The 27516-nt window shown below is 37.8% G+C and overlaps 1 protein-coding gene across 1 annotated transcript; it reads right to left on the reverse strand.

Annotated features, from left to right (window-relative positions):
* Positions 1-4889: 4889 nt before the first annotated feature.
* Positions 4890-27354, reverse strand: LOC103095510 (membrane-spanning 4-domains subfamily A member 4A-like). Its single transcript, XM_007497565.3, has 7 exons — positions 27153-27354; positions 25011-25182; positions 24432-24560; positions 10184-10240; positions 9249-9407; positions 7845-7946; positions 4890-6887 (listed from the first exon to the last, which is right to left on the reverse strand). Exons 2-7 carry the CDS (start codon positions 25164-25166, stop codon positions 6837-6839), a joined length of 654 nt encoding a protein of 217 aa, XP_007497627.2. The 5' UTR covers positions 25167-25182; positions 27153-27354; the 3' UTR covers positions 4890-6836.
* Positions 27355-27516: the final 162 nt, after the last annotated feature.

Genomic DNA, 27516 nt, shown 5'->3' on the forward strand with positions numbered 1-27516 from the left:
CATTTAAATGGATAATTAAAAACAAACAAACAAGAAAAAACAACCCAAGGAACTTTGAAGAGACTAAAGGCTCTAAGGCATTTCAGACTCCAATGGTTTATTAAAAAATCTCTGTATTCTATTGCATTTTTTGTTTAAGGTTTAACTTTGTGATTTTAAGTTCATATATTACTGGATTGAATATTATTCTGTGAACTGAAGGTTGATTGAATTTATTTTGAATGTACTGAGTTTTGAAATTCTGTTGTTTTTCCCCTATAACTGTTGAACAAATATTGTTGTGAATAAGCCCATATATGAAAAAACAGCTTTTTTCTATTTTGCTGAGGATAGATGGACTTCAGAACTGGTTATAATTGTATTAACAGCCTTTGGAAAATTTAATGTGCTAAATACCTCAAATGATTTGATTTTAAGGGTTTTTTAAATATGATTTTGGGAATTTTTTTTTTAACAGTCTGGTTATTTTTGCCTGCCCCTACCACGAGGTAAGGCCCATTCTAGTAGCTGAAGTGAAATGTATTTTATAAACCCCAACCTTCCCACATGTGAATGGAAGTTGGGCAGTTAATTTCAGGGCATTTGTACCCTTGGGAAAAGCCTCCAAGAACAAGGAGCACCCCTTTATTTATGCTCTTCAACTCACTATTTTACTTCTACCAGGATGATATATAGATTTCTTGATTATGTTCTAAACCCAAGATGAGTTTTACTTTGTTTTAAAATATGTTTAAATACCAAGGTTGAAGGATTGCTCTGTTTGTAAAAATTGTGACAAATGTCCATCAATTCATAGGTTTTAAAAATGTCATACAGCAACTTATGTGAAATATGAAAGTGTGTTTGTTTGCTATTGTAATTAATTGGGCTATTGAGAATTTTGGGGATTTTGGTAACTACATATTTGCACTACTGTATTTTTAAAGATGAAAAAATTGTTAACCTTGTTCAATTCATTTGCCTTCTACTCACAGTGATCATGGCCAGATACAAAGAGGAAATGGATCTTATTTTTTTGGTGAGAAAGCCTTGTATTTTATATTTTCTTAACTGACACAGAGTGTCAATGGTTATAAGCTATATTTTTGAATTTTTTAAAGCTCTTTTTTTATTATATTTTTCTTGCATGTGCAATATACTTTTTCAGTTTTTTTTTATTATTTTTTCTCTCCTTTTTATATTTGAAGCACATGTCACCAGTATTAAGATTTTCTTTAACTTTTTGACTTTTCAGTGCTACAAGTTTGAAATACATTTGCTAATGCATGCCCTAGAAAGCTTGTGACTATAAAAATTATGCCACTAATTATTTAAATAAATTATGGGACTTTGCTTAATGATTCTGTCTGATTCTAGGACAAGATATACACAAAAGAGCCACTGCATAGTGCCAATAGAGCATAAGGTCAAAGAGACCAACTAATCCTGGAGAAATTGACGTCACTTTGAGCCTAGACAAAGAGGACTTGAACGTGTTTGGGGTTCGAGGTTGCGGCTGTTTAACATGTGTTAAAAGCAGGTCTTCCTTGTTCCACATTCTACCAAGTACCTCAAACTTGGCTCCCGGAACCTTGGCTTATATACTCTGGTCCCCTTTTCTGCCTCTCATAGTGTGGTAACTTTCTGTAGTCCTGGCACTGACTGGGTAAATGCATCATTGCTTAGATCATTTTAATTGGGCCCTGATTCAAGGACCTGTTATAGATTTATTTTTCTTCTACTTGGAATTTTTACACATAAGACTTTGATAGTCTATATTTTCATCCAGAAATTTTTCTTTTCTTTTGGATTTTCTGGTGTCTTTTTAATATCTCTTGCCAATTGATTCATATACCTCATACCTCAGCCATGCATCCCTAACTGATTCTGAATCTTTCAATCACCCACAACACGGGGGAATGTAAAAAATATCATTATTTAAATTGCAAAGTTTAAGTTCCTTTTGAGAAGAATTTTAGGTAAAGAAGATGCTACCTCTCTGAATCCAGAACTGAACTGTTGGAGAAGCCACCATGAAGAAGCCTCCAGACCACAAGTTGCACAAAATTGAACTTTGGGTGTGGTTGATTGAACATTTATTTGTATGTATACTTTTATGCCAAAGGGGACTGCCCCCTAATGGCTTTTTGTCAATGTGTTCAGCAATTATTGGTTTTATTCTTTTTTCTCTTATCCTCACACTATTGTAATCTTTTAAGTTTATAATGTTTTTATGATCCTTTTGGGGAAAAATTAATTTTTCCACAAATGATCACACGGGGGGATGTAAAAAATAGGCTCGAATACAGGACTACAATCCCCATGAGCCTTTGCTCCACTTCCCCAGAATGCCTTGTAATCTCACCTGGGCCGAGATCGAGAAGATATTTAAGCAAAGGCTTTTGAAGGGCTCGGCCCCTTTTGGACTTCCGTTTTTGGAGCAGAGGCGTCTCTTCCATGATGTGAGGTTATTTTGTCTAGGCCTCTGGCGTAGGCACATGTTTCTTACTTGTATATTCTTAATCTTTAACCTTTAATAAACCTCTAAAAATATATATATTCCTTGCAGAGAGAAACTAATTTCTACCTGCCTCAGTCTCCCCCTCTCCCCTAAATTTTAATCTTTACACTATCTTGCAATGATGACCTGTTCCATGCCTCTATTCCTTAGTTTTCTACCATAGCACCAGAAGGGCAGAGCCTCCTTTCCATAATACTGGCAATTCATGGATTTATGGTGTGGATAATTTTGGTTTGCAGCCCTTGACAGGCTTGTCCTCCTGAAAGGTTACAGCAAAATGGCTCTTAAAGGCTCAAGGAAACTTCCATAGCTTGGTGGCAGGGATCTACTACACTGAAAAGTTGAGGGCCACCTAGATATAGCAGTGGGTTTTGATGTAAGCTGGTATTGCTTCCTGGGTCTGCTAGTTCAGCTTTGCCACCAGCAGTATGGAAGGTGGGGCTGGGATGCTGCATGAGCCCAGGGTCAGTGAGCATCAGTTCTTGGGTTTGTTTTCTTCTTTTTAATCTTTTTACATTTTTTTAGATTTCATGTATCCTGGATCATGGAAACAATCAAATTTACTCTGTCATTGGTATATAATTTCTTTTTGGGAGATATTTGAGAGAATCAAAGAAAATCTTTATTTTCCAGTCTGGTTGCTCACCTGCCCCAAAAGTGGCCCTATCTGTCTTTTAATGCAAATTTCAATAGTGTCTCCCAAAATGACTCTAGACAGTATCCATTTGCCTTTTCATTTGTTATTAATCTCTAAGAGGCAATTACATTTTAGTTAGAAACATCATTGTTGTCATTCTTTAAGGATTATGTGAGGAGAAGAATTTAATTGTCTTTCTCTACAAATTAATGGTGACTTAAGAGAAACAGCGAGAAGATTGAAAGAACAGATAAAACAACTCCTTTACCTTGAGAATTATTTTTACTCTACACTTGTGAAAAGTAATACATTAGAAAATGAGTTCTTGAGCAGAAACTTTAATTGGGAATTGGAGAAAATTGAATGGTGGGGCTCTTTTTCTGGAATGGAAGAGTTAGTACTAATACTAATAATCAGGAGATACACTGAATCACGCAGTGTGTGTCAGCACAGGAGATTCATTTTAAGTAATCATTTGAACATCTTCATTATTTGTTTCAGTTAATAAATTGTACAGACCAAAGACATAAGGTTTATTTAAATCAAAGTTATTGAGGAGGGAGCAGCTGCGTAGATCAGTAGATTGAGAGCCAGACCTAGAGACAGGAGGTCCTAGGTTCAAGTCTGATATCAGACACTTCCCAGATGTGTGACCCTGGACAAGTCACTTAACTCCCATTGCCTAGCCCTTACCACTCTTCTGCCTTAGAACCTGTGAATCTTACAATTTCTCAGACTCTACCTTGGAACATTATCTTAAGGTTATGGTTAAAGTTATTCCCCATTTAAACAATGAAGGTACTTGATCAGGAATGTATTGAGAACTTAACCTTACTCCACCCATACTTGAGCATACTTTAGGGGAAGATAAAATTCTAAAGCTCCTTACTGAACAATGAAACAGTACTTATCTCATACTTATAGTGAGGCCAAGCCCTTAAGCTAGGTATATTTTTAGATCTAATACAAAGGGGTGCTAAGTACCTATGAAGGTCAAATTAATCACTAAAAAGTCAGGCAACTTACAAGGGCAAGTTTAGCAAAGAGATGTGAAGTACTCAGAAGATATAATCTACCCAGAGAAGGTGAGAACTAAAAACTAAGAATGGGCAGTCCTAGGAAAAAAGCATCTACTCAGGTGTGAATTAAGAATGGTTAGTGCTGTGGAAAGCATCTACTGTGATTGATAGATGTGAAAATTTAGGGGAGGTGACATAGGAGAAAACTCTCTTTAAAAGGAGGTCAGAAGCTGAGAGCTTGGCTCTCTCTCTTGGTGACTGAACTTAGTTCAGCTTCCTGAGCTAAACTAGAGGGTCTCTCTGAACACTAGAGTTTTGCTTGGAAAGATCATGTGGTGAGTGATTAAAGACTGACTAGTCTCTCTTAAAGCTCAGGCCTAAGCCATTTCCTACTATTTCCTCTTACTCTGTCTCTCTCTCTTTCTTTAATTCCTTTATTTGTATTAATTAAAATCTCCATAAAACTCAGCTAACTTGGGTATTACATATTTGGGAATTTTTCCCATGGCTACCACTTTCTTTTTGATATAAAATCAAGACATAAAAATTATCTTTACAGGTTTAGCAATTCGAAGTCTTGAAACCCACATTTTCGCAGTCACAGCTTATGGCAACCACTCTTTTGTCTGTAACAAACCAAAACACAGTATTGACTCTAAGATGGAAGGTAAGGGTTTTAAAAAAAAGTTATTAGGGAAAGGGTAAAGTTAGGGCTTACAAGATGAGACATTAGTTAATATTAGAAATGATGCACTTTAATTAACTGCAGAGGAAATATCAGAATATAACTTATTTCCAATATCTTAGGATGAAATGAGGTTCATTTAAACCATTTCCCCCCTTCTACATAAGGAAAGTGGATCCTAGATATGTCAACTGACTTGTCCATGTTCTCTCACAACTCTTAAAGGTCAGCAGCTTTGTTCACTTCTACATCCCAAGAAGACAACTTGAGAACTCCAAGGCCAGGACTCTTCTCAGTAAGCCACATTATAGCCTTTGAACCCTAAAGGAGTCAGAAAAGCTTTAGGTAGAGTATTGGGTCTGGATTCAGGAAAAACTGACTTAAACTAGGCCTCAGACACTTGCTTTCTAGCCATGTGACTCTGGGCAATTCACTGAACCAGATTCTCATCACAACCCAGAGTTCCTGTGAGGATAAAGTGACAAATCACCTCAAAAAAGGATGTAAATGCCAGACATTATTGTTACTGTACTCACAGTCATTGCTATTGACATAATAGCTACTAAATCCTTCTTAAGGTCATATTTGGATTGGAACTTCAGCTTCCAGCTAGAGCAAGGGAAACCCCACAGTATTTGGGTCCTAATTTCCTTCAACTGTCTCCAAAATTTTATGCAAGCCAAAGTTCAGAATATCTAAAACTAGACTGTGATAAGAAGAAAATTTAGACAAACATTAATAACGAGAAATAAAAATGCCTGACATGACGGTTAGCTAGTTAGCATTTATATGACTCTTTAAGGTGTGCAAAACACTTTTCAAACATTACGTCCTCCTTGCCAAGAAGAAATAAAGCTCCGGGAGGCAGGGCTATTATTGGCTTCATTTTACAGATGAGAAAACTGAGACTGAGATGAAGTTCAGTGAGGTGACCAGGGTCACACAGCTAGGAAGGGCCCTGGGGCAGATGTACAATCAGTTTTCCTTACTCTGAGTACACAACTATATGTCACCACCTCACTGACACTTAGTCGGAATTCCCAGATTGACAAAGTATTTGGAATATGCTCTGCCATAGAATGCTCATAACCCTCCTGTGAGATCACTAGTATAGACATGGCTAATCCTATTTTACAGGAAAGGAAACTGAGGTTCAGAAAACTTAGGCTATGGGCACATAGATATGAAGCAGCAAAGGCAGGATCTTCAGCCAAAGCTCTTCTCAGTCCCAGTCCAAAAGTCCAAAGGAGGAAGTTCTGAAAGGTGACGTTGGTGGTAGGAAAGGGATCAGTTATGAGGGAATTTGTGATTGTGTGAGCAACTCTGGGGTCAGAAAAGGAAGAAGAAACTTTGAGATCAGCCTAAGTTCCTCTACAAATGCCTCAGTGGCAGGGAAGCAATGTTGAGAGGAGGTATTCACAGCAAGGATCAGGATGCTCCAGGAGCAAACAGAGAGGGCAAAGAACAAAGATGATGGAGTCCAGGCCACTGGAGGTGGAAACATCCAATTTCACAGGTAGGAGCAGCAGAAAATTCCATAGGTGGGAATCTTGATTCATGGAGAACAGAAGAGAAGTAGTTTGGTACTCCCATTCCCATCTCTTTTTCTTCACTTCTCTTGTCTTGTAATGACCCTATTTCCCAGCATCCATAGGGAGTCTTGGGCAAATTAGTCTTCCTGTGCAGCCAAAGGAAAAAGATTTCCAGATATTTTTGCTGATATAGTTTGTGAACAAATCCTGAGATATTCAGGGGCCTGGGTGCAAAATGGGGAAGTAGATGTGATCAGTGCATGACTAAGAATGAAAGCGACTGTTAACAAAGAATTTCAGGAAACCTGAGACAATTTGCTCTTTGTTTCATTGAAAAACAGCCAATGATGGAAGGAGCTTTCTCTGAGGAACAGGGAAGCATGTGTGATATGAGACTGTCAGGGTGACTTCCAGGTAATGCGGTGGTGTCAGCAGCTCTCCTTTGAAGTAGTTTCTCTCCTCTTTATGCCTCAGTAACTGGTACTTGGGATGGAGAAGGCATGAAGATGGTAACCTATAAGACAAACAGGAACCTCATGCATGAGTCACCCAAGGATGAAAAGTAAAGTAATTATTAGGACAGAAAATCACTGAGAACATCACCTTTATGCTGAGTGTTGGCCCTGGCTAAAAAAAGACAGGACTGCATGGCATTGTGATGGACCTGGCTGATACTTATTCTGCCTCTTTACTTTCAGCACTGCTCTCCTCTCTTTACACCTCCTTTCTGACTTAGGGCATCCTTTCCCTCATGTCCTCCCACTTTGGCTGCAAGGTCGCTCTTACATGGACTGCTCTCTCTAATTGCCTTCTTTATTCAGGCTAAATTCAAAGGTATGACACTAACCCAAAAAAGATAACCAAACCGATTAATAAGATGAAAAGCTGTGCTCTCAGCCTATGTGAAGCATATCTTGGCATTCCCTAAAAGGTCCCCCTCTAGTCCTTTTCAGCAGGTTGTCAATGGATTTGCATCACACCCTTTCTACATAAATACAGTGTCCCAGAAAGAGACTCACTACCTTGTGCGGTCATCAAATGGATGAAAGTACTCCTTTGGTTTCTCAATTACTATGGCTTCTCTTTGGAGGCCAGATAGGAAACCAAAATATCCCTCCTCTCTTCTGATCTTAAGTGGGGTACAGTATCTGCCTAGTTGAGGAGTGAACAGTGAACTCTTGATCTACTTGATGTGGTGAGGAAGAAAGAATAAATAGATTTGCACAGAGTTGTGCCTCTGAGTGCCCGGGAAATCTTGACCTCCTCACTGGTAGCCCCAGAGGAAGGTTGGTCTCTGACACTGGATATGATGCTTAGGAACGTGGAGGCAGAATCCCAAAATTTCTTAGTGATTCTCTCTGAAGAAGTTTTCCTCTTACTAGTCCTTGAGAGGACTCACTTGCTGATCCCCCTAGAGAAGTCCTGTGGCACAGTAAAGTAAAGGAGTCACCATAAAACATCAGCTACTCACCCCACTCTGACTACAACAAGTTGCTTTACAGCCAAAGCTTAAGACTTCGAGAGAAAAAGCAAGTTCAAAAATGGCGAGGATCAGCAGAATCACACCGATTCCCTGAAAAAAGGGCACAGAGAAGGGTGAGAGAAGGACACAAGGCCCCACTTCTAACCACTCGGTAAAAAAATGGCAAGATTAAGTGGTTATCTGGAGACAAAACTTAAAACATATATCAAGTTCCTATCCAACTTTAAAGCATAATATAAATTAGTTATTGTTATTACTTTGATCAATAATAATATCACATTTAAATACATGAAGATCCATAAAACATGTCCCAGATAACAATCCCATGTGAGGCATCATGAAAGGATGACTGTCTCTATTTTTCAGTTAGCAAACCAAGTTTCAGAAATGCAAATTGGTCTGCCTTTCACTATACTCATTTCCTTCTTTTTTGCTCTAGATAATATACCAACTAGGCTCGCATCCATCGAGATACATCCTGGATGCTCAGCACAATTCTGATTGATAAAGGAAAATCTAAACCCTCTAGAGGGTTCTGTCCAGAGTTTAATTACTGTTTCCATTTCACATACAGATTTGATAACTCTGGGATATTTATTAGTTAGTTTCGGGTATTCCCCCATCCCACAATGCTCCCTGCAGTCTACAGTAAGAATCCCAATCCTAGTTGTGCATTTATAACTTCATAATCTTAAACAGGGGTGTATGGGGTGTTCAGGGAGGGGTAGTGACCCTTTCATAATCTTTACCTCCCAATCTTGGCCTGCTCTCTCTCTTCCTAATTGGCTTTGCCCACATCAACTAAAGACCAGGAAGAGGCTCATGTTGATCTGCTGGTTATTTTCCTCCTCCAAAGCTCTTCTCAGCTGGAATTCTATCCTTAAAGACTCCCTTATCTCACCTCTCTCCAATCTTCAAAAATGGGATGTCTCCCCTCAAGCATTTTATAAAGCTTTTTTCACAAATATCATTTCCCATCCTTGTCCTTCCCCAAAGAACAAATGAGACAGAGAGTTCCTTGAAAGCAAGAACTCTGGCATTTCAAAACTTATCTCTGAATCACCTCTGCAGAGCATATTGCCACAAAACAGTGATAAGTGAATACCCAGACACTCTTTGGTTGACTTGAATTGAATGGGAATGAATAGGACTGAATGAAAATGTTAATTCCCTCCCATGCTTTGGAATTCTAAGCATTTGCATTTCTTAACCAGAACATAGGAAGATCCAGAAATATGAAGGAATTTCCTCTTGTTTCCCAACTCAAGTTATTTGTCCTTCCTCAAAGGTTCAGACCTCCTCAGGACCCTTGGGTGTCTCTGCTCTGGCCTGTACAGATTGGCCATTTCAAACATCCACAGTCATAAGAGGCCACCTCTTGGAAGTACTCACCAGCAACACAGCCAAACCGCAAACACAGGTTTCATGGGGACTTTCATGGATACAAGAATAATAGGATGAATCATTCATTGCCAAGTTGATTGATAAAATGATGATTCCCAGCCCAGCTGCCACTGCACTGACAGTGTTCATTGCTAGGCTACTTTGGACCTGAAAACAAGGAAGAATTCATTAACCAATCAAGGCATTAACCCATGGGGTTACTACTATGTGTCCAGTCATGTTAGACCCATTTGTGTATCCAACAAGAGAAGATACACCTATAGAACAACTGTATGATGATCAATAATATGGAAATGGGTCTTGATCAATGACACAAGTAAAACCGAGTGGAATTGTGTGTTCGCTACGGGTGGGAGGGGGGGAACGGGAGGGATGAGAGAGGCAAAGAGGAAGGAAAGAAAAGGATAGAACATGAATCATGTAACCATCAGAAAATATTCTAAAATTATTAAATAAATAAATTTTACAATTAAAATAAGAACAACTGCTATGTGCTAGAGATCATGTAAGCCTCTCTAGATACAAAGAATAATTCCAAAACTGATTAATTCCTGAGTGCTTCACATTCTCATTAATGCAGCATCTGTTTGGGGATCCTTGGTTTTCTTTAAGATAATTGAGGACATTGAGGGGGCTGAAAAGTCAGGATGACTCTTATTGTTTCTCCTGGTATGGCTACTAGCTTTACCAGGCAGCAGTTGGAACAATGATGCCGCAGCAAATAGTGATCCATACCCTCTGTGACCCCAGGTTGCTAGTTCAGCCATATAGCATTGGTCAATCAAACATTCTATAGCACAGCTTGGGGATCTGAAGCTCTCTCTTAAGAAACCTTCTGTTTTTCCCTTCCCCTTCCAGAGGAAATAAAAGAGATCAGAAATTTCTTCTCCATGAGCTATGAAGAAAGAAAGAATATCACCCACCAGAGTATTTGTGGTTTTATTTTCTGCAGCAATGGCGAGGGAGCCAGAGACAAGAAACTGTGGACAGAAAACACAATATATCAGTGACTTAAAACCTTTTTTTCAGTGCCTACAGGGCTCACGCTTGCCCAGCCACTCACTACTTGCCTCTCCCATCCTTCAGAACTTGTCTCTGAGGGTTCCATCTGGGTGCCTCCTAAATATTTGGACAAGTGGTAATATTCAAGCCTGCCTTCTTTCAATGGGAGAATTTGAATTCCAGTAACCATGTCAAAAATGAAAACAGACTAGTGTCCTATTGCTTCTCCTTAATTAAAAGTTTGAGAAGAAGCGAGGCATTTCCATGTGTAGGAATCCATCAATGTTTATATTATATACATAAACATATTATAAGTCTGTGTGTATGTGCATGTATTTGCTTCTCTGTGCATTTTCCTTCATGTGTCTCCACATGTACAATTTGATTCTGAAATCATTGAAATGAGGGAAAACTGCTCCTATAATAAATATTCTGAAATGACTTGCCCAAAAGTATGGCACTACTTGAGAGCATGGTATTGTGGTGCATCATGGCTCATTAATTCCTTTACATATAGCTGTTTTCTGGCTGAGAAACTGATTTGGGGAATGTCGGAAGACTCTATGAGTGCTTTTCTTGGAAGAAGAGTGGATTTTTTAGAATCTTTAATCAAGATTTCTGGGTAAGCATGGTACCAGTCTAGACTCAGGACTCTTCCTCTCCTCAGCACCCACTGAGACTACCTCAAAAGGCCAAAAAAAACAAATTCATGAGAATAAAGAGACTCTACAGTAGGGCGCAGCATTTAAGGTACATGGGATTTGGGCATTTCCACACTATAAGGGGGTGAAAAAACTCCCATCCAAACATGAGGTGATCTACCCTACCCTACCCTACCCCATCCCATCTACGGAGCCAAAATCAGTGTCAGTACAGGCCAGAATCAACAAGGGATTAGACAATTAGAGCAAAGGGCACCTCTAAAGTGTGTAAGGGGCACTTCCAGGTTCTTGGGAGCTGACAAAGATTACCAAAGACCTAATCCTAGGAGCAACTACAACTGAAACACTGGCGGGCTTGGGAGCACAGACCTTGGGTGCTCTAAGGAAGGTGCCACAGAGAAGGGCAGCAAACAGTGGAGGCTGCTGATATTAAAGAGCTTGCCTCAGGCAAAATCCATGTTCCTTAACTACATACACAGAGAGCCTGCCCATCTCACTCAGATTTCTAACTAAAAAGGGAAGCAAAAACCTCCACAGTAATGGCAAATTGTTCCCAGGAGCAAGAAATACCCTCCAAGAAAAACAGGAAGAAGGGATTGATCCTCAAATATTTTTACAGAGGAAAAACCCAGGCTATAGAGGAAATTCAAGCAAAGTCAAAACCTTCTGAAAATGGAAATTGTCCACAAGCTCTTGAAGCATTTAAATTGGAAGTTATCAAAAAGATGGAAGCCTTCTGCCAAGAAAAGTGGGAAATAGTTCAAAAAGTTTAAAGGTCAAGAACTCCCAATTGGAAAAACAGCTGGAAGCCACTAAAAGCAGGATAGACCTAACCGAGAAGGAAATTCTAAAGATTATAGCAGAATATCAAAAGATTAAAGCAAAAAACCAAAAAATTCATAACAGAAAACCAGGCCTTAAGGACCAAAATTGGGCAACTGGAAACCAATGATCTTGCAAAACAGTAACAATTAATAAAGCGAAGTCAAAAGTCTGACAAAATAGAAGAAAACATAAAATATCTCTCTGACAAGATGACAAATCAGGAAAACAAATCACAATGAGACAATTTGAGAATCATTGGTCTACCTGAAAATCCAGAAATAAATAGAAATATTGACATCATACTACAAGAAATCATCCAAGAAAACTACCCTGATGTTTTTGAACAAGGGGGCAAAATAGACATGGAAAGAGTTCATAGAATACCCTCTATGCTAAATCCTCAAAAGACAACTCCCAGGAAAGTAATTGCCAAATTTAAGAGCTTTCAAGCTAAAGAGAAAATTCTACAAGAAGCCAAAAAGAGACAATTCACATACCAAGGAGCCCCAATCAGGATCACACAAGACCTGGCAGCTTCCACACTAAAGGACAGCAAGGCCTGGAACATGATATTCAGAAAGGCAAGAGAATTGTATCTTCAACCAAGAATCATCTATTCATCAAAACTAACTATATACTTCTATGGGAAAGTATGGACATCCAACAAAATAGAAGATTTCCAAATATTTGTAAAGAAAAGACTAGAACTAATTGGAAAGTTTGATATCTAAATACATAGATCAAAAGAAACATGAAAAGGTAAATAAGAAAGAGAAGGAAAAGGGAAAATTGTTTTTTTCTGTATTCAAACTCTCTTAAAGAAGAGGCCAACAATTAGATTGAATTATATGTATTAATATATAGGGAAAGTTTTACTTGTAACTCTCAAAAATGTATTCATTGTTATAATATTTAGAAGAATCATTCACAGGAAGAGATTGGGGCATTAAGGGCTATAAGATGATATGCAAAAAAAGAAAAAGGAAGGGGGGAATCAAAGATGGCACCAAGAAATACTTGAAGAAATAAAATAAATAGCATAATCTTTATCACACAAAGGTACCCATGGGAAGGGGAGGAGAAGAATACTCATATAAGAAGGAGAAGAAGAGAGTGCTAATAGGTAATACATAAACCTTACTCTCAGTGAAATCATTTCTAAGAGGGAAGAGCATCCAGATCCACTGGGGTCTTGAATTCTATCTTATTCCTACAGGGTAAGTGAGAAGGGAAAACTAAGGGTTTTAGGGGGAGGTGGTATAAAAAGGGAGGGAAAGAGAGGGGCAAGGAAACTTATCAGACTCTAAAAAAACAGGAAGGGAACAAAAAGGGAGGGGCTGGAAAGTGAAGCATATTAAGGGAGGGGATTAGGGGGATTGATTAAAAGTAAATCACTGGTTTATAAGGATATATCAAAAGAAGAAAGGACAGAACTAGGAGAGGATATCAATATGCTAGGGAATGCATGAGTGACAATCACAACTTTGAATGTGAATGGGATGAACTCACCCATAAAACAAAAACAAATAGAAGAGTGGCTTAGAACCCAAAATCCTACCATATGTTGTCTACAAGTAACATACCTGATGTTGGAAGATACTCACAAGGTTAGAATTAAAGGTTGGAGCAAAACCTATTGGGCCTCAACTGATAGAAAGAAGGCAAAAGTTGCAATGATGATATGCCAAAGTAACAATAGATCTGATTAGAAGGAATAGGGAAGGTAAAGACATCCTGATAAAAGGGAATCTAGACAATGAGGAAATATCAGTAATCAACATGAATGCACTAAATGGTATAGCATCCAACTTTCTAAAGGAGAAACTAGTGGAATTGAAGGAGGAAACAGATAGTAAAACTATACTAGTGGGAGACCTGAACCTACCACTATCAAATTTAGATAAATCAAATCAAAACATAAATAAGAAAGAGGTAAAAGATGTGAATGAAATCTTAGAAAAATTACAGATAATAGGTATATGGAGTAAAATAAATAGGGACAAAAAGGAATAAACCTTCTTTTGAGCAGCAGATGGTACATTCACAAAGATTGACCATGTACTAGGTCATATAAACATGGCAAACAAATGCAGAAAAGCAGAAATAATAAATGCAATCTTTTCAGATCATAACACAATAAAAATAATTATCAGTAAGAGTACATGGAGAGCCAAATCAAAAATTAATTGGAAATTAAATAATATGATTCTCCAAAATCGATTAGAGAAGAAATCATAGAAACAATAATAATTTCATTGAAGAAAATGACAATAATGAGATCCTTTCAAAATCTATGGGATGCAGAAAAAGCAGTACTCAGGCAAAAATTTATATCCTGGAGTTCATATATTAACAAATTAGGGAGGGCAGAGGTCAAGGAATTGGACATGCAAATCAAAAAAATAAAAAACTTGAAAGTGAACAAATTTAAAATCCCCAGTAGAAAACTAAATTAGAGATCCTAAAAACTAAGGGAGAAATTAATACAATCGAAAGTGAAAGAACAACTGAACTAATAAATAATACTAGAAGCTGGTATTTAGAAAAAACAAGCTAACTAGACAAAGTATTGGTCAATCTAATTTTAAAAAGGAAAGGAGAAAAACAAATTAACAGTATCATAGATGAAAAGGGAGACCTCACCTCCAATGAAGAGGAAATTAAGGAAATCATTAAAAACTATTTTTCCCAATTATATGGCAATAAATATGCCAATTAGGTGATATGGGTAAATATTTACAAAAATATAAATTGCCTAGATTAACAGCAAAAGAAATAGAATTCTTAAATAATCCCATATCAGAAAAAGAAATTGAACAAGCCATCAAAGAACTCCCTAAGAACCCCCCCCCCCAGGGTCTGATGGATTCTCAAGTGAATTCTATCAAACATTCAGAGAAGAGCTAATTCCAATACTATACAAACTATTTGACATAATAAGCAAAGAAGGAGTTCTACCAAATTCCTTTTATGACACAAATATGGTACTGATTCCAAAGCCAGGCAGGTCAAAAATGGAAAAAGAAAACTACAGACCAATATCCTTAATGAACATAGATGCAAAAACCTTAAATACGATACTTCCAAAAAGACTCCAACAAGTCATCACGAGGGTTATTCACTATGATCAGGAGGGATTTATACTAGGAATGCAAGGATGGTTCAATATTAGGAATATCATCCACATAATTGACCATATCAACAAGCAAACAAACCAAAACCACATGAGTATCTCAATAAACACAGAAAAAGTCTTTGACAAAATACAACACCCATTCCTATTGAAAACACTAGAAAGTATAGGAATAGAAGGGTTTTTCCTAAAAATTTTAAACAGTATTTATCTCAAACCAACAGCTAACATCATCTGCAATAGAGATAAAGTAGATGCATTCCCAATAAGATCAGGAGTTAAATAAGAATGCCTGTTATCACCACTATCATTTAACATTGTACTAGAAACACTAGCAGTAGCAATTAGAGAAGAAAAAGAAATTCAAGGTATTAAAATTGGCAATGAGGAGACGAAGCTATCACTCTTTGTGAATGATATGATGGTCTACTTAAAGAATCTTAGAGAATCAACCAAAAAGCTAGTGGAAATAACCAACAACTTAAGCAAACTTGCAGGATACAAAATAAACCCACATGTCATCATCATTTCTATATATCTCCAACACATCTCAGCAACAAGAATTAGGAACAGAAATTCCATTTAAAATCACCCTAGACCATATAAAATACTTAGTAATCTGTATGCCTAGACAAACACACGAACAATATGAACACAACTACTAAACACTTTCCACACAGTGGAACTAGATCTAAACTAGATCTAAACAACTGGAAAAACATTAACTGCACATGGGTAGGACAAACTAACATAATAAAAATGATCATCCTACTGTGAATTTTAGATTACTCCACCCTACTTAGTCTAACAAAAAAATCAGGAAATTGTGAACTTTAGATTATTCCACTGAACTTAGTCTAACAAAATCAGAAATATCTACACCCATATTTAAGGATTAAGTATTTAGGAGGATGGCTTTTGACAGACATGTGCTAGCAAATGAAAACTCAAAAACAACTGACAGATCCCTGGGCTGTCTAAGTCAAGCCTAAGATATCCATGGTACATGTGAGATGCCAGAAAGTGATGTAAAACCATCTATGTATTTCGCATCACTTCTTATCTTGCACCTCCTGGATGGCAGAGAGGTGTCTGGTGGCAGCTGACTGAACGTGTTGGCATCTTGGTGTGGTAGCTGCAATTGTCCTGTTTTTAGAGGTGAGTTTTCCTTGATACCATACTGGAGGAAGCCTACTAACCTAGATCAGTGAGGCGTCTTCTCTGATATCTCTCAGAGCTTAGGCTGATTCTTTCTCTTTTACCTTCCAAACACTATCCACTTAGAAGCCTCTAATCTTCAGAAATCTTGTGGCAAAGGATTCTGAACTCCCCCTGGCACAGACTAGGCAGGAGAAATCCTACACCCTCTCCCTCTCTCTTCTCCTTGATTTCTTCCCTATATATTGATTAAACCATCATATATTTCCAAACTGACTTGGGTATTTTTATTTGGGATATCACCTGGTGACCAAAAATTAAATTTAGATTAGGTCACAACCCTAAATTATCCTTACACTAGCCAAACATATTTATTTATTTAGTGCCATACTCATCGAACTACCAAAAACCTTTTTTACTGAATTAGAAAAAAAAAAAACATAACCAAGTTCATTTGGAAGAACAAAAGATCAAGGATATCCAGGGAAATCAAGAAAAAAATGCAAAGGAAGGTGGCCTTGCAGTACCATAGCTCAAACTATACTCTAAAGTAGTGGTCATCAAAGCAATATGGCACTGGCTAAGAGACAGAAAGGAGGATCAATGGAATAGACTTGGGGTAAGTGACCTCAGCAAGACAGTCTATGAAAAGCCCAAAGATCTCAGCTTTTGGGACTAAAATCCATTATTTGATAAAAACTGCTGGGAAAATTGGAAGACAGTGTGGGAGAGATTAGGTTTGGAATAACACCTCACACTCTACACCAAGATAAACTCAGAATGGTTGAATGACTTGAACATAAAGAAGGAAACTATAAGTAAATTATGTGTACACAGAATAGTATACATGTCAGACCTTTGGAAAAGGAAAGATTTTAAAACCAAGCAAGACATAGAAAGAGTCACAAAATGTAAAATAAATAATTTTGATTACATCAAATCAAAAAGGTTTTGTACAAACAACACCAATGTAGCCAAAAATAGAAGGGAAATAAGAAATTGGGCAACAATCTTCACAACAAAAACCTCTGACAAATGTCTAATTACTCAAATTTATAAAGAGCTAAATCAAATGTACACAAAAATCAAGCCATTCTCCAATTGATAAATGGGTAAGGGACATGAATAGGCAATTTTCATTCAAAGACATCAAAACTATTAATAAGCACATGAAAAGTGTTCTAAATCCCTTATAATCCGAGAGATACAAATCAAAACAACTCTGAGGTACCACCTCACACATAGTAGATTGGATAACATGACAGCAATGGAAAACAATGAATGCTGGAGAGGATGTGGCAAAGTCAGGACATTAATTCATTGCTGGTGGAGTTGTGAATTGATCCAACCATTATGGAGGGCAATTTGGAACTATGCCCAAAGGGTGATAAAAGACTGTCTGGCCTTTGATCCAGCCAAAGCACTGCTGGGTTTCTACCCCAAAGAGATCATAAGGAAAAAGACATGTACAAGAATATTCATAGCTGCACTCTTTGTGGTGGCAAAAAAAAATGGAAAATGAGGGGATGCCCTTCGATTGGAGAATGGCTGAACAAATTGTGGTATATGTTGGTGATGGAATACTATTGTGCTCAAAGGAATAATAAAGTGGAAGAATTCCATGGGAACTAGAACAACCTTCAGGAATTGATGCAGAGGGAAAGGAGCAGAACCAGGAGAACAATGTACACAGAGTCCTGTACACTGTGGTACAAGGACTTCTTCATTAGTGGCATTGCAGTGATTCTGAACAACTTGTAGAGATCTATGAGAAAGAACACTATCCACATTCAGAGGAAAAACTGTGGGAGCAGAAAAACAGAAGTAAAGCAATTGCTTGATTAAATGGGTCAAGGGGATATAGCTGAGGAGTGTGAATCTTAAAAGCTACTTGGACTATACTTTAGAAGATTTGGTTTAGCTATCCCCTTATTGTAACAATGGAGATACTTGGTTTAACCAGAATCCGGAATTTATTGAGAATTTTTAAAATTATTCCACCCTACTCAAACAGTGCCTTAGGGGAAGATAAAGTTGTAAACTCCTGATTGAACAATGAAAGTCCCTAACTCATACCTTCCTTATAGTAAAGCTAGAACATTAAGATAGGTCTGTTTTTAGATCTAATGCAAAAAGGTGTTAAGTCCCTGTAAAAATTAAATTAATCACAAAAAGGTGAAGCAAATTACAAAAGGCAAGCTTAACAAAGAGGTGTGAAGTACTCAGAAGATATAATCTAACCAGAGAAGGTGAGAACCAAAGGAGATGAGAACTAAGAATGGGCAGTCCTGGAAAAAAGTGTCTACTATGATTGGTAGACATGAAAATTTAGGGGAGATGACATAAAAGAAAATTTCTTTAAAAGGGAGGGGTAAAAAAGTCAGTTGAGCAATTGAGTTCAGAGGGAATTAGATTCTGATCTCAGTTCAGGAATTAGTTTTCAGTGGAGGACTGGAACCCAGCTTGGAGACGGTCTCATGGTGAGTTATAAGACTGATTCCTCTTTCCCTTAGAGTCAGGGAGGCTATTTTGGCCAAGGCCTTTAACTACTTCTGTAAGAGTTAAAATTTAGGGAAACTGAGGCAGGATAGAAATTGGTTTCTCTCTGCAAGGAATATTATATTTTTAGAGGTTTATTAAAGGTTAAGGATTAAAGAAAATATAGAATAAGAAAGCCCGTGTCTAGGCCCAATGAGGCCTAGATAGCTTCACCTACATTATGAAAAGAGATGCTTCTGCTTGGAAGCAGCAAACGAGAAAAGAAAAGAGACCCCACCCTAGGTAGAGACCCTTTAAATAATAGTTTTCTCTTGGCTCAGGTGAGAATTCAGTGAGATTAGAGGGCATTATGGGAGCTAGCAAGGACTCCTGGGGTTTGGAGTCCAGAGTTCAAATCTCTATTTTTACATTCCCTCGTTTGATCCTCTGGGAAGAAGGACTTCCCCAAAAGATCATTAAAACATAATCAATTTAAAGATTACAATAATTTGAGGATAAGAGGAAAAAAAAACCAAACCAATAATTGCTGGACGCACTGACAAAAAGCCAATTAGGGGGCAGTCCCCTTTGGCATGAAAGTATACATACAAATAAATGTTCAATCAACTACATCCAAAGTTCATTCTTGATCTCTTTCTTTGTGAAGCTTGTTATCTGGAGGCATCTTCATGGTGTCTTCTCCAACAGTTCAGTTTCTGGATTCAAGGAAGTATCATCTTTCTTTACCTAAAATTCTTCTCAAAATGAATTTAAACTTTGCAATTTAAAATAATGATATTTTTACATTCCCCTGTTAAGAGGGTGATTGACAAATACAGGATCACTTAGGAATGCATAGCTGAGGTATGAGGTATATGAATCAATTGGCAAGAGAAATTAAAAAGATATCAGAAAAATCGAAATAAAAAAGAAAATACTGGATGAAAATATAGAGTATCAAAGTCTTATGTGTAAAAACTCCAAGTAAAAGAAAAATAAATCTATAACAGGTCCTTGAATCAGGGCCCAATTAAAATGATCTAAGCAATGAGGCATTTAACCAGTCAGTAGCCAGGACTACAGAAAGGTACCACATTATGAAAGGCAGAAAAGGGGACCAGATTATAGGAGCCAAGGTGTGGGGAATACTCTTCTGTGAGTATTTTCAGAGTGAGTGTGGACACAAGGAAAGCCTATGTCTAAGAAAGTTAAACACAGTAACCTCAAGCCTTCATACTAGGTTCAAAACCTTTGCATTGGCCTAGAAGTGCATCAAACCACCCTGGATTGGGTTTTCTTTGGCCTTGTGCAATGGCTCTTTTGTGTATATCTTGTCCTGGAATCAGACAGAATCACTAAGCAAGGTTCCATATTTTTTAAATAATTAGTGGCATCATTTTTATAATCCCAAGCTTTTGGGGCATGCATTAGCAAATGTATTTTAAACTTATAGTACTGAAAAATCAAAAAGTTAAAGAAAATCTTAATGCTAGTGACATGTGCTTCAAATATAAAAAAGAGAGAAAAATAATTTAAATAAACTGAAATAGTGTTTTGCACATGCAAGAAAAATATAATAATAAAAGAGTTTTTAAAACTTCAAAAATATATCTATATTTCTGACACTCTGTGTCAGCTAAGGAAATATAGAATACAAGGTTTCTCACCAAAAATGAGATTCATTTCTCTTCATATCTGGCCATGATCAACTGTGAGTATAAGCAAATGAATTGAGCAAGGTAACATTTTTCATTGTTAAAGAATAGTAGTACAAAAATGTAGTTATCAAAATCCCCAAAATTCTCAATAGCTCAATTAATTACAATAGCAAACAAACACACTGTAATATTTCACATAAGTTGCTGTATTGCATTTTTAAAAGCCTATGAATAGATGGATATTTGTCACAGTTTTTTAAAATATAGCAATCTTTCAACCTTGGTAATTTAAACATATTTTTAAACAAAGTAAAACTCATCTTGGATTAAGAACATAATGAAGAAATCTATATATCATTCTGGTGGAAGTAAAGTAGTGAGCTGAAGAGTTATAAATGAGGGATGCTCCTTTTTTTGGAGGCTTTTTGAGGGATACATGCCCTGAGATTAACTTCCCCAACTTCCATTCACATATTTAGAAATGTGGGAAGGTTGGGGGTTATAAAATGTATTTCACTTCAGCTACTAGAATGGACCTTACCTCATGGTAGGGGCAGGCAAAAATGACCAGAGATTGTAAAAAAAATATTCTAAGAATCATGTTTAAAAAACCCTTAAAATCAATTTGAGATATTTAGCACATTAAATTTTCCAAAGGTAGTTATAGCAATTATAACCAGTTCTGATGAAGTCCATCTATCCTCTATGTGACAATTTGCAAAGGCAAAAATAGAAAGACTGTTTTGCCAAAACTATAATAGTTTAAATTTAGGGAAACTGAGGCAGGGTAGAAATTAGTTTTTCTATGTGCAAGGAATATTATATTTTTAGAGGTTTATTAAAGGATAAGGATTAAAGAAAATACAGAATAAGAAAGCATGTGTCTAGGCCCAATGAGGCCTAGACATTATGAAAAGAGATGCTTCTGCTTGGAAGTTGCAACCGGAAAAAGAAAAGAGACCCCACCTGAGGTGGAGAACATTTAAATAATAATTTGCTCTCAGCCCGGTTGAGAGCAAATAATAATTTGCTCTCAGCCCGGTTGAGAATTCAGTGGGATTAGAGGACATTCTGGGAGCTAGCAAAGACTCTTGGGGTTTGGAGAGTCCAGAGTTCAAATCTCCATTTTACACTTCTTGGCTCAGTTGAGCCAAAGCAGTTAAAATTAACTCTCTCTCTCTCTCTCTCTCTCTCTCTCTCTCTCTCTCTCTCTCTCTCTCTCTCTCTCTCTCCTTCCCTTAAATCCTTCTCTCTTTATTAATTAAAATCCCCATAATACCCAGCTGATTTGGATATATTTATATTTGGGAATTTCCCATAGTGACCAATTATTTAGATATTAAGTCAAAACACTAAAATTATCCTTACAGGAGGTAGACTCTAAATGAACATCCTAATGCAAACACCAACAATATGGAAATGGGTTCTGAACAAGGGCATATGTAATACCTAGTAGAATGGTGCGTTGACTATGGGAGGGGTGGGGGAAGGGGAGGGAGGAATAGAAAATGATTTTTGTAACCAAGGAATAATGTTTGAAATTGACCAAATAAAATAAAATAATGAAATACTTTTTAAAAAAGAATCTTTAATCAGATCATCGAGTCACTAATTGCTAATAAAGTCTAACTTGAAGCAAAAGAATCTATAGGAGAGAGGAAATGAGAAGAAAGATATGGTCAGAGATATAGATAAAGGAAGAGAGAGGATGGAAGAAAAAGCAGACATAGAGTCTGCCTAAAAAGGGATTCTGACTGAAAACTGTTTGCAATTACAGAAAAAAGTGAACAGAACATTTTTTGTTTGATGGCATCAACTATGAATTCCACACCTTTTCAGTACACCTTGTTTCCAAGATCCTTTCCATCCTTTGATTGCAGAGGGTGGGCATGAGAACTCCTCCAAGATCATCCTTTCTTACTTAGCTATAGCTTTTCATCAAGACCCCATAATGAGCATCTTTTCCCCACATTCCCAATTTTCATCTTCATTTTATGTGTTAGCTTCCCCATTAGACTATAAACTCTTTGAGTGCAGGAACTATCTTCTGTCTCTTTTTGTATCTCTAGCATTACACAAAATAACTGGCATATGAAAGTTCATTAAGAATGGTCTGCTGATTGATGGAAAGAAGATAAAAGTCAATGCTTTAGATGGAGTCTGAAGGCATAAATATTCTACAGATGCTCATTGAAAGAGACATTGCTTTGGGGAAAGATCATTGGAAAAAGGACAATTTTCTCTGTTTTGAAGCTTATTGTCATCTATTGCTGTCTACCTCCTGTTTGAAGGAAATGTTATAAGGTTGCCTGGATTCCAAGAGAGTTTCATAGTTCTCAAGAAAGAAAAGGAACAGAAAAGAGCAATTTCCATCTGCGTTTCCATGAGTTAGATTGATAAAGTTTTGTTTTATTTTTAAGAAAAAATTTCTTAGTCTCCTAATCAGGGTAGCCATAGGAGAAAGAGCTCAAAATCACTTCCATGGTGCAAAATGGGAGAATAGGCTTCCATAGCCAAAGAGCTGCAAAGATGACAAGGAGAGGTGATGGCAGAGTTCTTTCGCCCAACAGGTGATGCATGCTACAGACTGTTTCTTGAAGAGAATAAAAATACCATCAGCAATAATATAGAGTTGAATTGTCCCACATGTGGCTTTCTGCGAGGTTTCCATAAGGGTATGCTCACTCTCTCCAATGAATAGTGGCACAAGTTTATGGCTGGACTGTTACATTTTGATGATTTCATCTCCTGAGTAAATGCTATGATTGTTCCTGGTCTTACTCTGAATTTTTTAAAAGTAGGATTATTGCTTTTCTTTTCTTATTTGATCAATGTTTCCCCCATAGGAACCAATAGTGAGTTATTTTGCAGAATCAGGGAGGAACTTAATTAGGACTCGAGAGATCCAGTTCCAGATCATGAGGGCGAATCCACCCTTGAAAGTGGGTGATGTCGAGGACTCTGCAGACTTTTTGATAACCACATGGATACTCCTCTGGGAAACCCTGGCCGTTCAACGTAATAGTAGGTTTGGTTTGTGAACCAGCTCAGGGGGACAAGAATGGTCAATCTCTCAATCAGGAGACAAAAAGGTTGTTTTTTGTTTTGTTTTGTTTTCAGAAAAGGATTCCAAGGTATGTATCATTTTTTTTAAAAATCCTTACATTCCATCTTAAAATCAATACGAAGTATTGGTTCCAAGGCAGAAGAGTCATAAAGTCTAGGCAATGGGGGATAAGTGACTTGCCCAGGGACACACAGCTAGGAAGTGTCTGAGGCCAGATTTGAACATAGGACCTCTCGTCTCTAGGCCTAGCTCTCAATGCACTGAGCCACCCAGGTGACCCCTTCTGTATCATTTTTGAAGGGATATGCATTGCTAATGAGCTGCTCTATTGACTATCTTAATTATTTTAAATTCAGTCACCAGCAATAACTGAATTTCAGCTTCCTCTGTTACAAAATAGAAATGATAATACAAGTACTATCTGACTTAGAGGGCCTTGTGGTTAGATGATTTTGAAATCTGTAATACTGCAAGCCATCAAAATCGTTAATCCATATATAATGAAAGCTTATTTCTTTCCAAATATTCTTATACTGACATGGCAGATAGAATTGCCTTTGTTCTAGAAAAATGAAGGTATGGATTCTACCTCAGCACTCAGTAGCTCTGAGCCCTTCAGTAAGTCACGTTGTGGGTTTGAGCTCAAAAAGTGAGATGAAATGGACAATAATTTGTCTCATCCCTGCCTTTCTAATTGTATTCAACTTTGAATTGTTGATCAAAGAAAACCTAGGCTAGCCTTGTCACATGCTTGGATACTATCTATCTGTCTGTATATCTATTTATCTGTCGATCTATCTATCCATCCATCCATCCATTCATCCATCCATCCAACCATCCATTCATCCACCTATCTATCTGTCTATCCATCCATCCATTTATCTATCTATTCATCTATCTATCCATCTAATTATCTATTATTCTGAAAACTATATATAGTAATATATATTTTAATATGCATAATATATTGTATTATCATGTATATCACATATTGCCACATTTATATATTACATATACTATACAATATATGCTGCAAAAGCAACCCTTTCCCACCTAAACTCTGGAAAATTACAAACGAGAAACCCTGGGCATGAAGGACATGTTGTAGACATCTAGATTCCCACCAGTCTCAAAGGAATGAAGGGAAAAATTCCACATTTCAGAATTAGTTTCACTACTTCTACTCACAAATGCTGTTCCCCAGAATATGTAGCCAGTGTTAAGAATAAAATTTTCATATATGTAATTTCTTGAAGGAAGCAAAATGATAATCATTCCCAAGGCAAAGTTCATCAGGGCGATCATGATCTGGACAGTCTAGAAGGGAAAGAAATATTCATGAGCATAGAGAAGATTTATTCACTTCTCTCTAGAAATGGAGTCAAAGATTCATCTGCCTTTCACAAATGCTTTCCTTATATAACCCTTATATAATAAAAGGGTTCATACTAACTGACATGTTGCCATTCAGTCATTTTTTGGTTCATGCTGAACTCTGATTTCTTTTGGGGTTGTCATGGCAAAAGTTTTAGAGTGATTTATTATTTCCTTCTCCAATCAATTTTACAAATGAGGAAACTGAGGTAAGGTAATAATTTGACAAAATTAAGTATTTATTCTTTGCCAGGCACTGGAATAAGCTCTGTAGATACAAAGATACAAAAGCAAAACCAATTTCATCTGACTCCCAAACCTACAATGTTGTAAGTTCCCCCCAACCAGAAACATATGAATCAGCTCTCCCAGCAATGGGGGACTCCAACTCACCCCCAGCACCTTGGGCTCCCCTTTCAGGAAGTTCTGCAGGTATGCTTTCGATTTATAAAATGGCACAGGTGTTCCTATTGGACCTTGTGGGAAGGAAATGGTACCCATCTGGGGAAAGGATGACAATGTTCCCTTTGTTGTTGCCTGCGACTCCATGAAGCCACTTGTGGTGCTATAAAAAGAGAAAAGAAGTCACATGAAACATGGGTTCAAGTATAGGTAAGTGAATCTTCAATTTATTCTTCTCTTTCTAGCTGTCCCAGATGGCTAGATTATGCCACATCCCATCTAAACATCTACAGAATACCAGGATCTCGTTGTCAAGGACATCTTGCCACTTCAGACACCTTATGCATGCATTTCCCATCCACCCCCCAGTTATTATGCTATAGGAATAATAACCAAATAAGTGTTACCATTGTTTCTGAAAAGGACTCAACAACACCCAATGAACCTACAGCTTTATAGGGAGGCATCCTCCATGACTGCCAAGGTCAAAGCACTCTTCTCTTGCTACCATTTACTTCTATATCTTGTATCCCCTAGAAAATTGGGGCTGTCTCAATTATTTTTCTCCATGAAACATACCTAGAATAATTCTGTTAGGCATATACAGGCCACTTAATAATTTTTGTTGCTTGATTGATCAATGATTGAGAAGGAACTGATTGAATTAGCCACATCAATGGGGTTATCAATCTCATGTAAAGGTGGCTAAAAAAAAGGTTACATGAATTAGCCTATTCTGCCCATGAAAAGGATCCAATCAATAATCTCACCTTTACCCTGTACCAGGGGCAGGCCAGGCACAGAGCTTCTTGTAGCTCAGCCCTATCTCCCCAAGGTTCAGGGTGGACAGACTTCTCCCAGGAACCTCCTCATTCTGTTATGACTCTATGGGGACCAGGGAGGAGGAAGATGGGGGAAATAAATAGGAAGAAATGGGCTCGACCAGCTAGCCCATTCCACTATGATTCTTTAACTCTACAGAGGTTTTACTGAGGCCCTAGTATGAGCCCAGGCCTGGATTCATCTGTGCCATGAGGAAAAGGGCAAGAGAATACAACCTCTCATCTTCCACAGAACACCTCTGCCTGGAGAGAATGGATGCACTAAATGAGAGACGGTAAAAAGGAAGCAATCTTAGAGCTGTCTCTGTGACGCTGTACTGGAAGGGGATGCTTTGGAAGGACAAAAGAAATAGAGATCACAGCAGAATGCCCCAAGTCACCAGGAAGTCAGGCAGGCTTCCAGTCAGGCTTAAAGCTTGAACTGGGCTTTGAAAACTATTTATAGCATCATATGTGAAGAGTAGAAAGTAAAGAGATGAACATGAATTTCTGTGATCTCCAACGGCTAATGTCTCCTCTCCTCCATTCCTCGCCCTCTCAGTGTTTAGAAAAGGCCTGCAGTCTACACAGCAGGAGTGGAACTAACAAGATTGCATGGCCTGAAAATTCATGCAAACAGGGTTTCTGGGTCTATTTCAGGAGCACCGCCCTCTAAGATACTTCTCACTTCCACACTAGATCCAATCTGCACAAGAAAACATCAAGATGATTATCACCAGAGGAAGGGAGGGATTTACCTACATCATGAGCCATCTTTGTCACTGTACTGGTACAAAACTTTTACTCTGATTTGAGAGGGCCTGGCAGCACTTGAGAGCCAGCCAATGAGGTCTGCACCAAGGAATGAAAGGCAGAAAGATCACCAAGGTGGGCAGCAATCCATTCCTCTTATTCACACTAAACAAGGTGAATCTGGAGGTTGTCCCTGAGCTACAAGAGTTTGGGAGTATCTAAGGATTGCCCAATGAAAGATATTCCCTTCAGAGGAGCCCAGCATCCGCAAGGCCAGGAAGGAGCTTTTTGAAAATACAAGCCCCAGAGAGTCTCTGCTCAGAGCCAAAAGAATTTTTCTCTTCATCTTCCTGAGACCAAATCTGTTCTGTCCTGTGAGTCTTGGGAAAGAACTGACTAAAAAGGCCCCTCTCTAAAGACTTGAATATTCCTTTGACAGCAGAATCTTTTTAAATCCCTCCTAACCACTGGGTTCTAGCCTGGGTTCTAGATTCCTTTCAATGTTCTTTTGCATTTAGCTTCTCCTAAAACCTGGGTTGAGAACTCCCTAGGTACTTACCTGTCCTCTCCACCAGCTCTTCCAGGGTCTCCTGCCCTTCAATTCTTCAACCTTACAATTTGCTGAGACAAAGGATGGAATTGCACTGAATTAGAGATTCTCCCCTGCAGTTCCAACTCGTCTTATCTTCTTGCTTCCTCCTAGCACTATGTCCTTCCCACTGGTGTTCTCTTACTTATGTGCAGATGTGCGGATGATGGCTACAGCAAGCAGAGTTTCCAAATATCATGAACCCTGACTTCCTCAAAAGAGGAAATGACTAATGATAAATTCATGCCATGGATTTGTTTTGTGTGTTTTGGAAGAACATGGACTAGAGCCAGAAAAGATAGGAAGGCATGGATGAGTTCCAATCTTCATTGGT

The sequence above is a fragment of the Monodelphis domestica genome, chromosome 6 (genome assembly GCF_027887165.1).
Source record: "Monodelphis domestica isolate mMonDom1 chromosome 6, mMonDom1.pri, whole genome shotgun sequence".
In the NCBI taxonomy this organism is placed as follows: Eukaryota; Metazoa; Chordata; class Mammalia; order Didelphimorphia; family Didelphidae; genus Monodelphis; species Monodelphis domestica.

Coding starts and splice junctions, on each gene's coding strand:
- LOC103095510 (XM_007497565.3), bottom strand. CDS start 25,166: ATGGAGTCGCAGGCAACAACAAAGGGAACATTGTCATCCTTTCCCCAG. Junction 7,947..9,248: donor GCGGTTTGGCTGTGTTGCTG/GTGAGTACTTCC, acceptor CCCTTTTTTCAG/GGAATCGGTGTGATTCTGCT. Junction 6,888..7,844: donor CTTGTTGTAGTCAGAGTGGG/GTGAGTAGCTGA, acceptor TTTGTCTTATAG/GTTACCATCTTCATGCCTTC.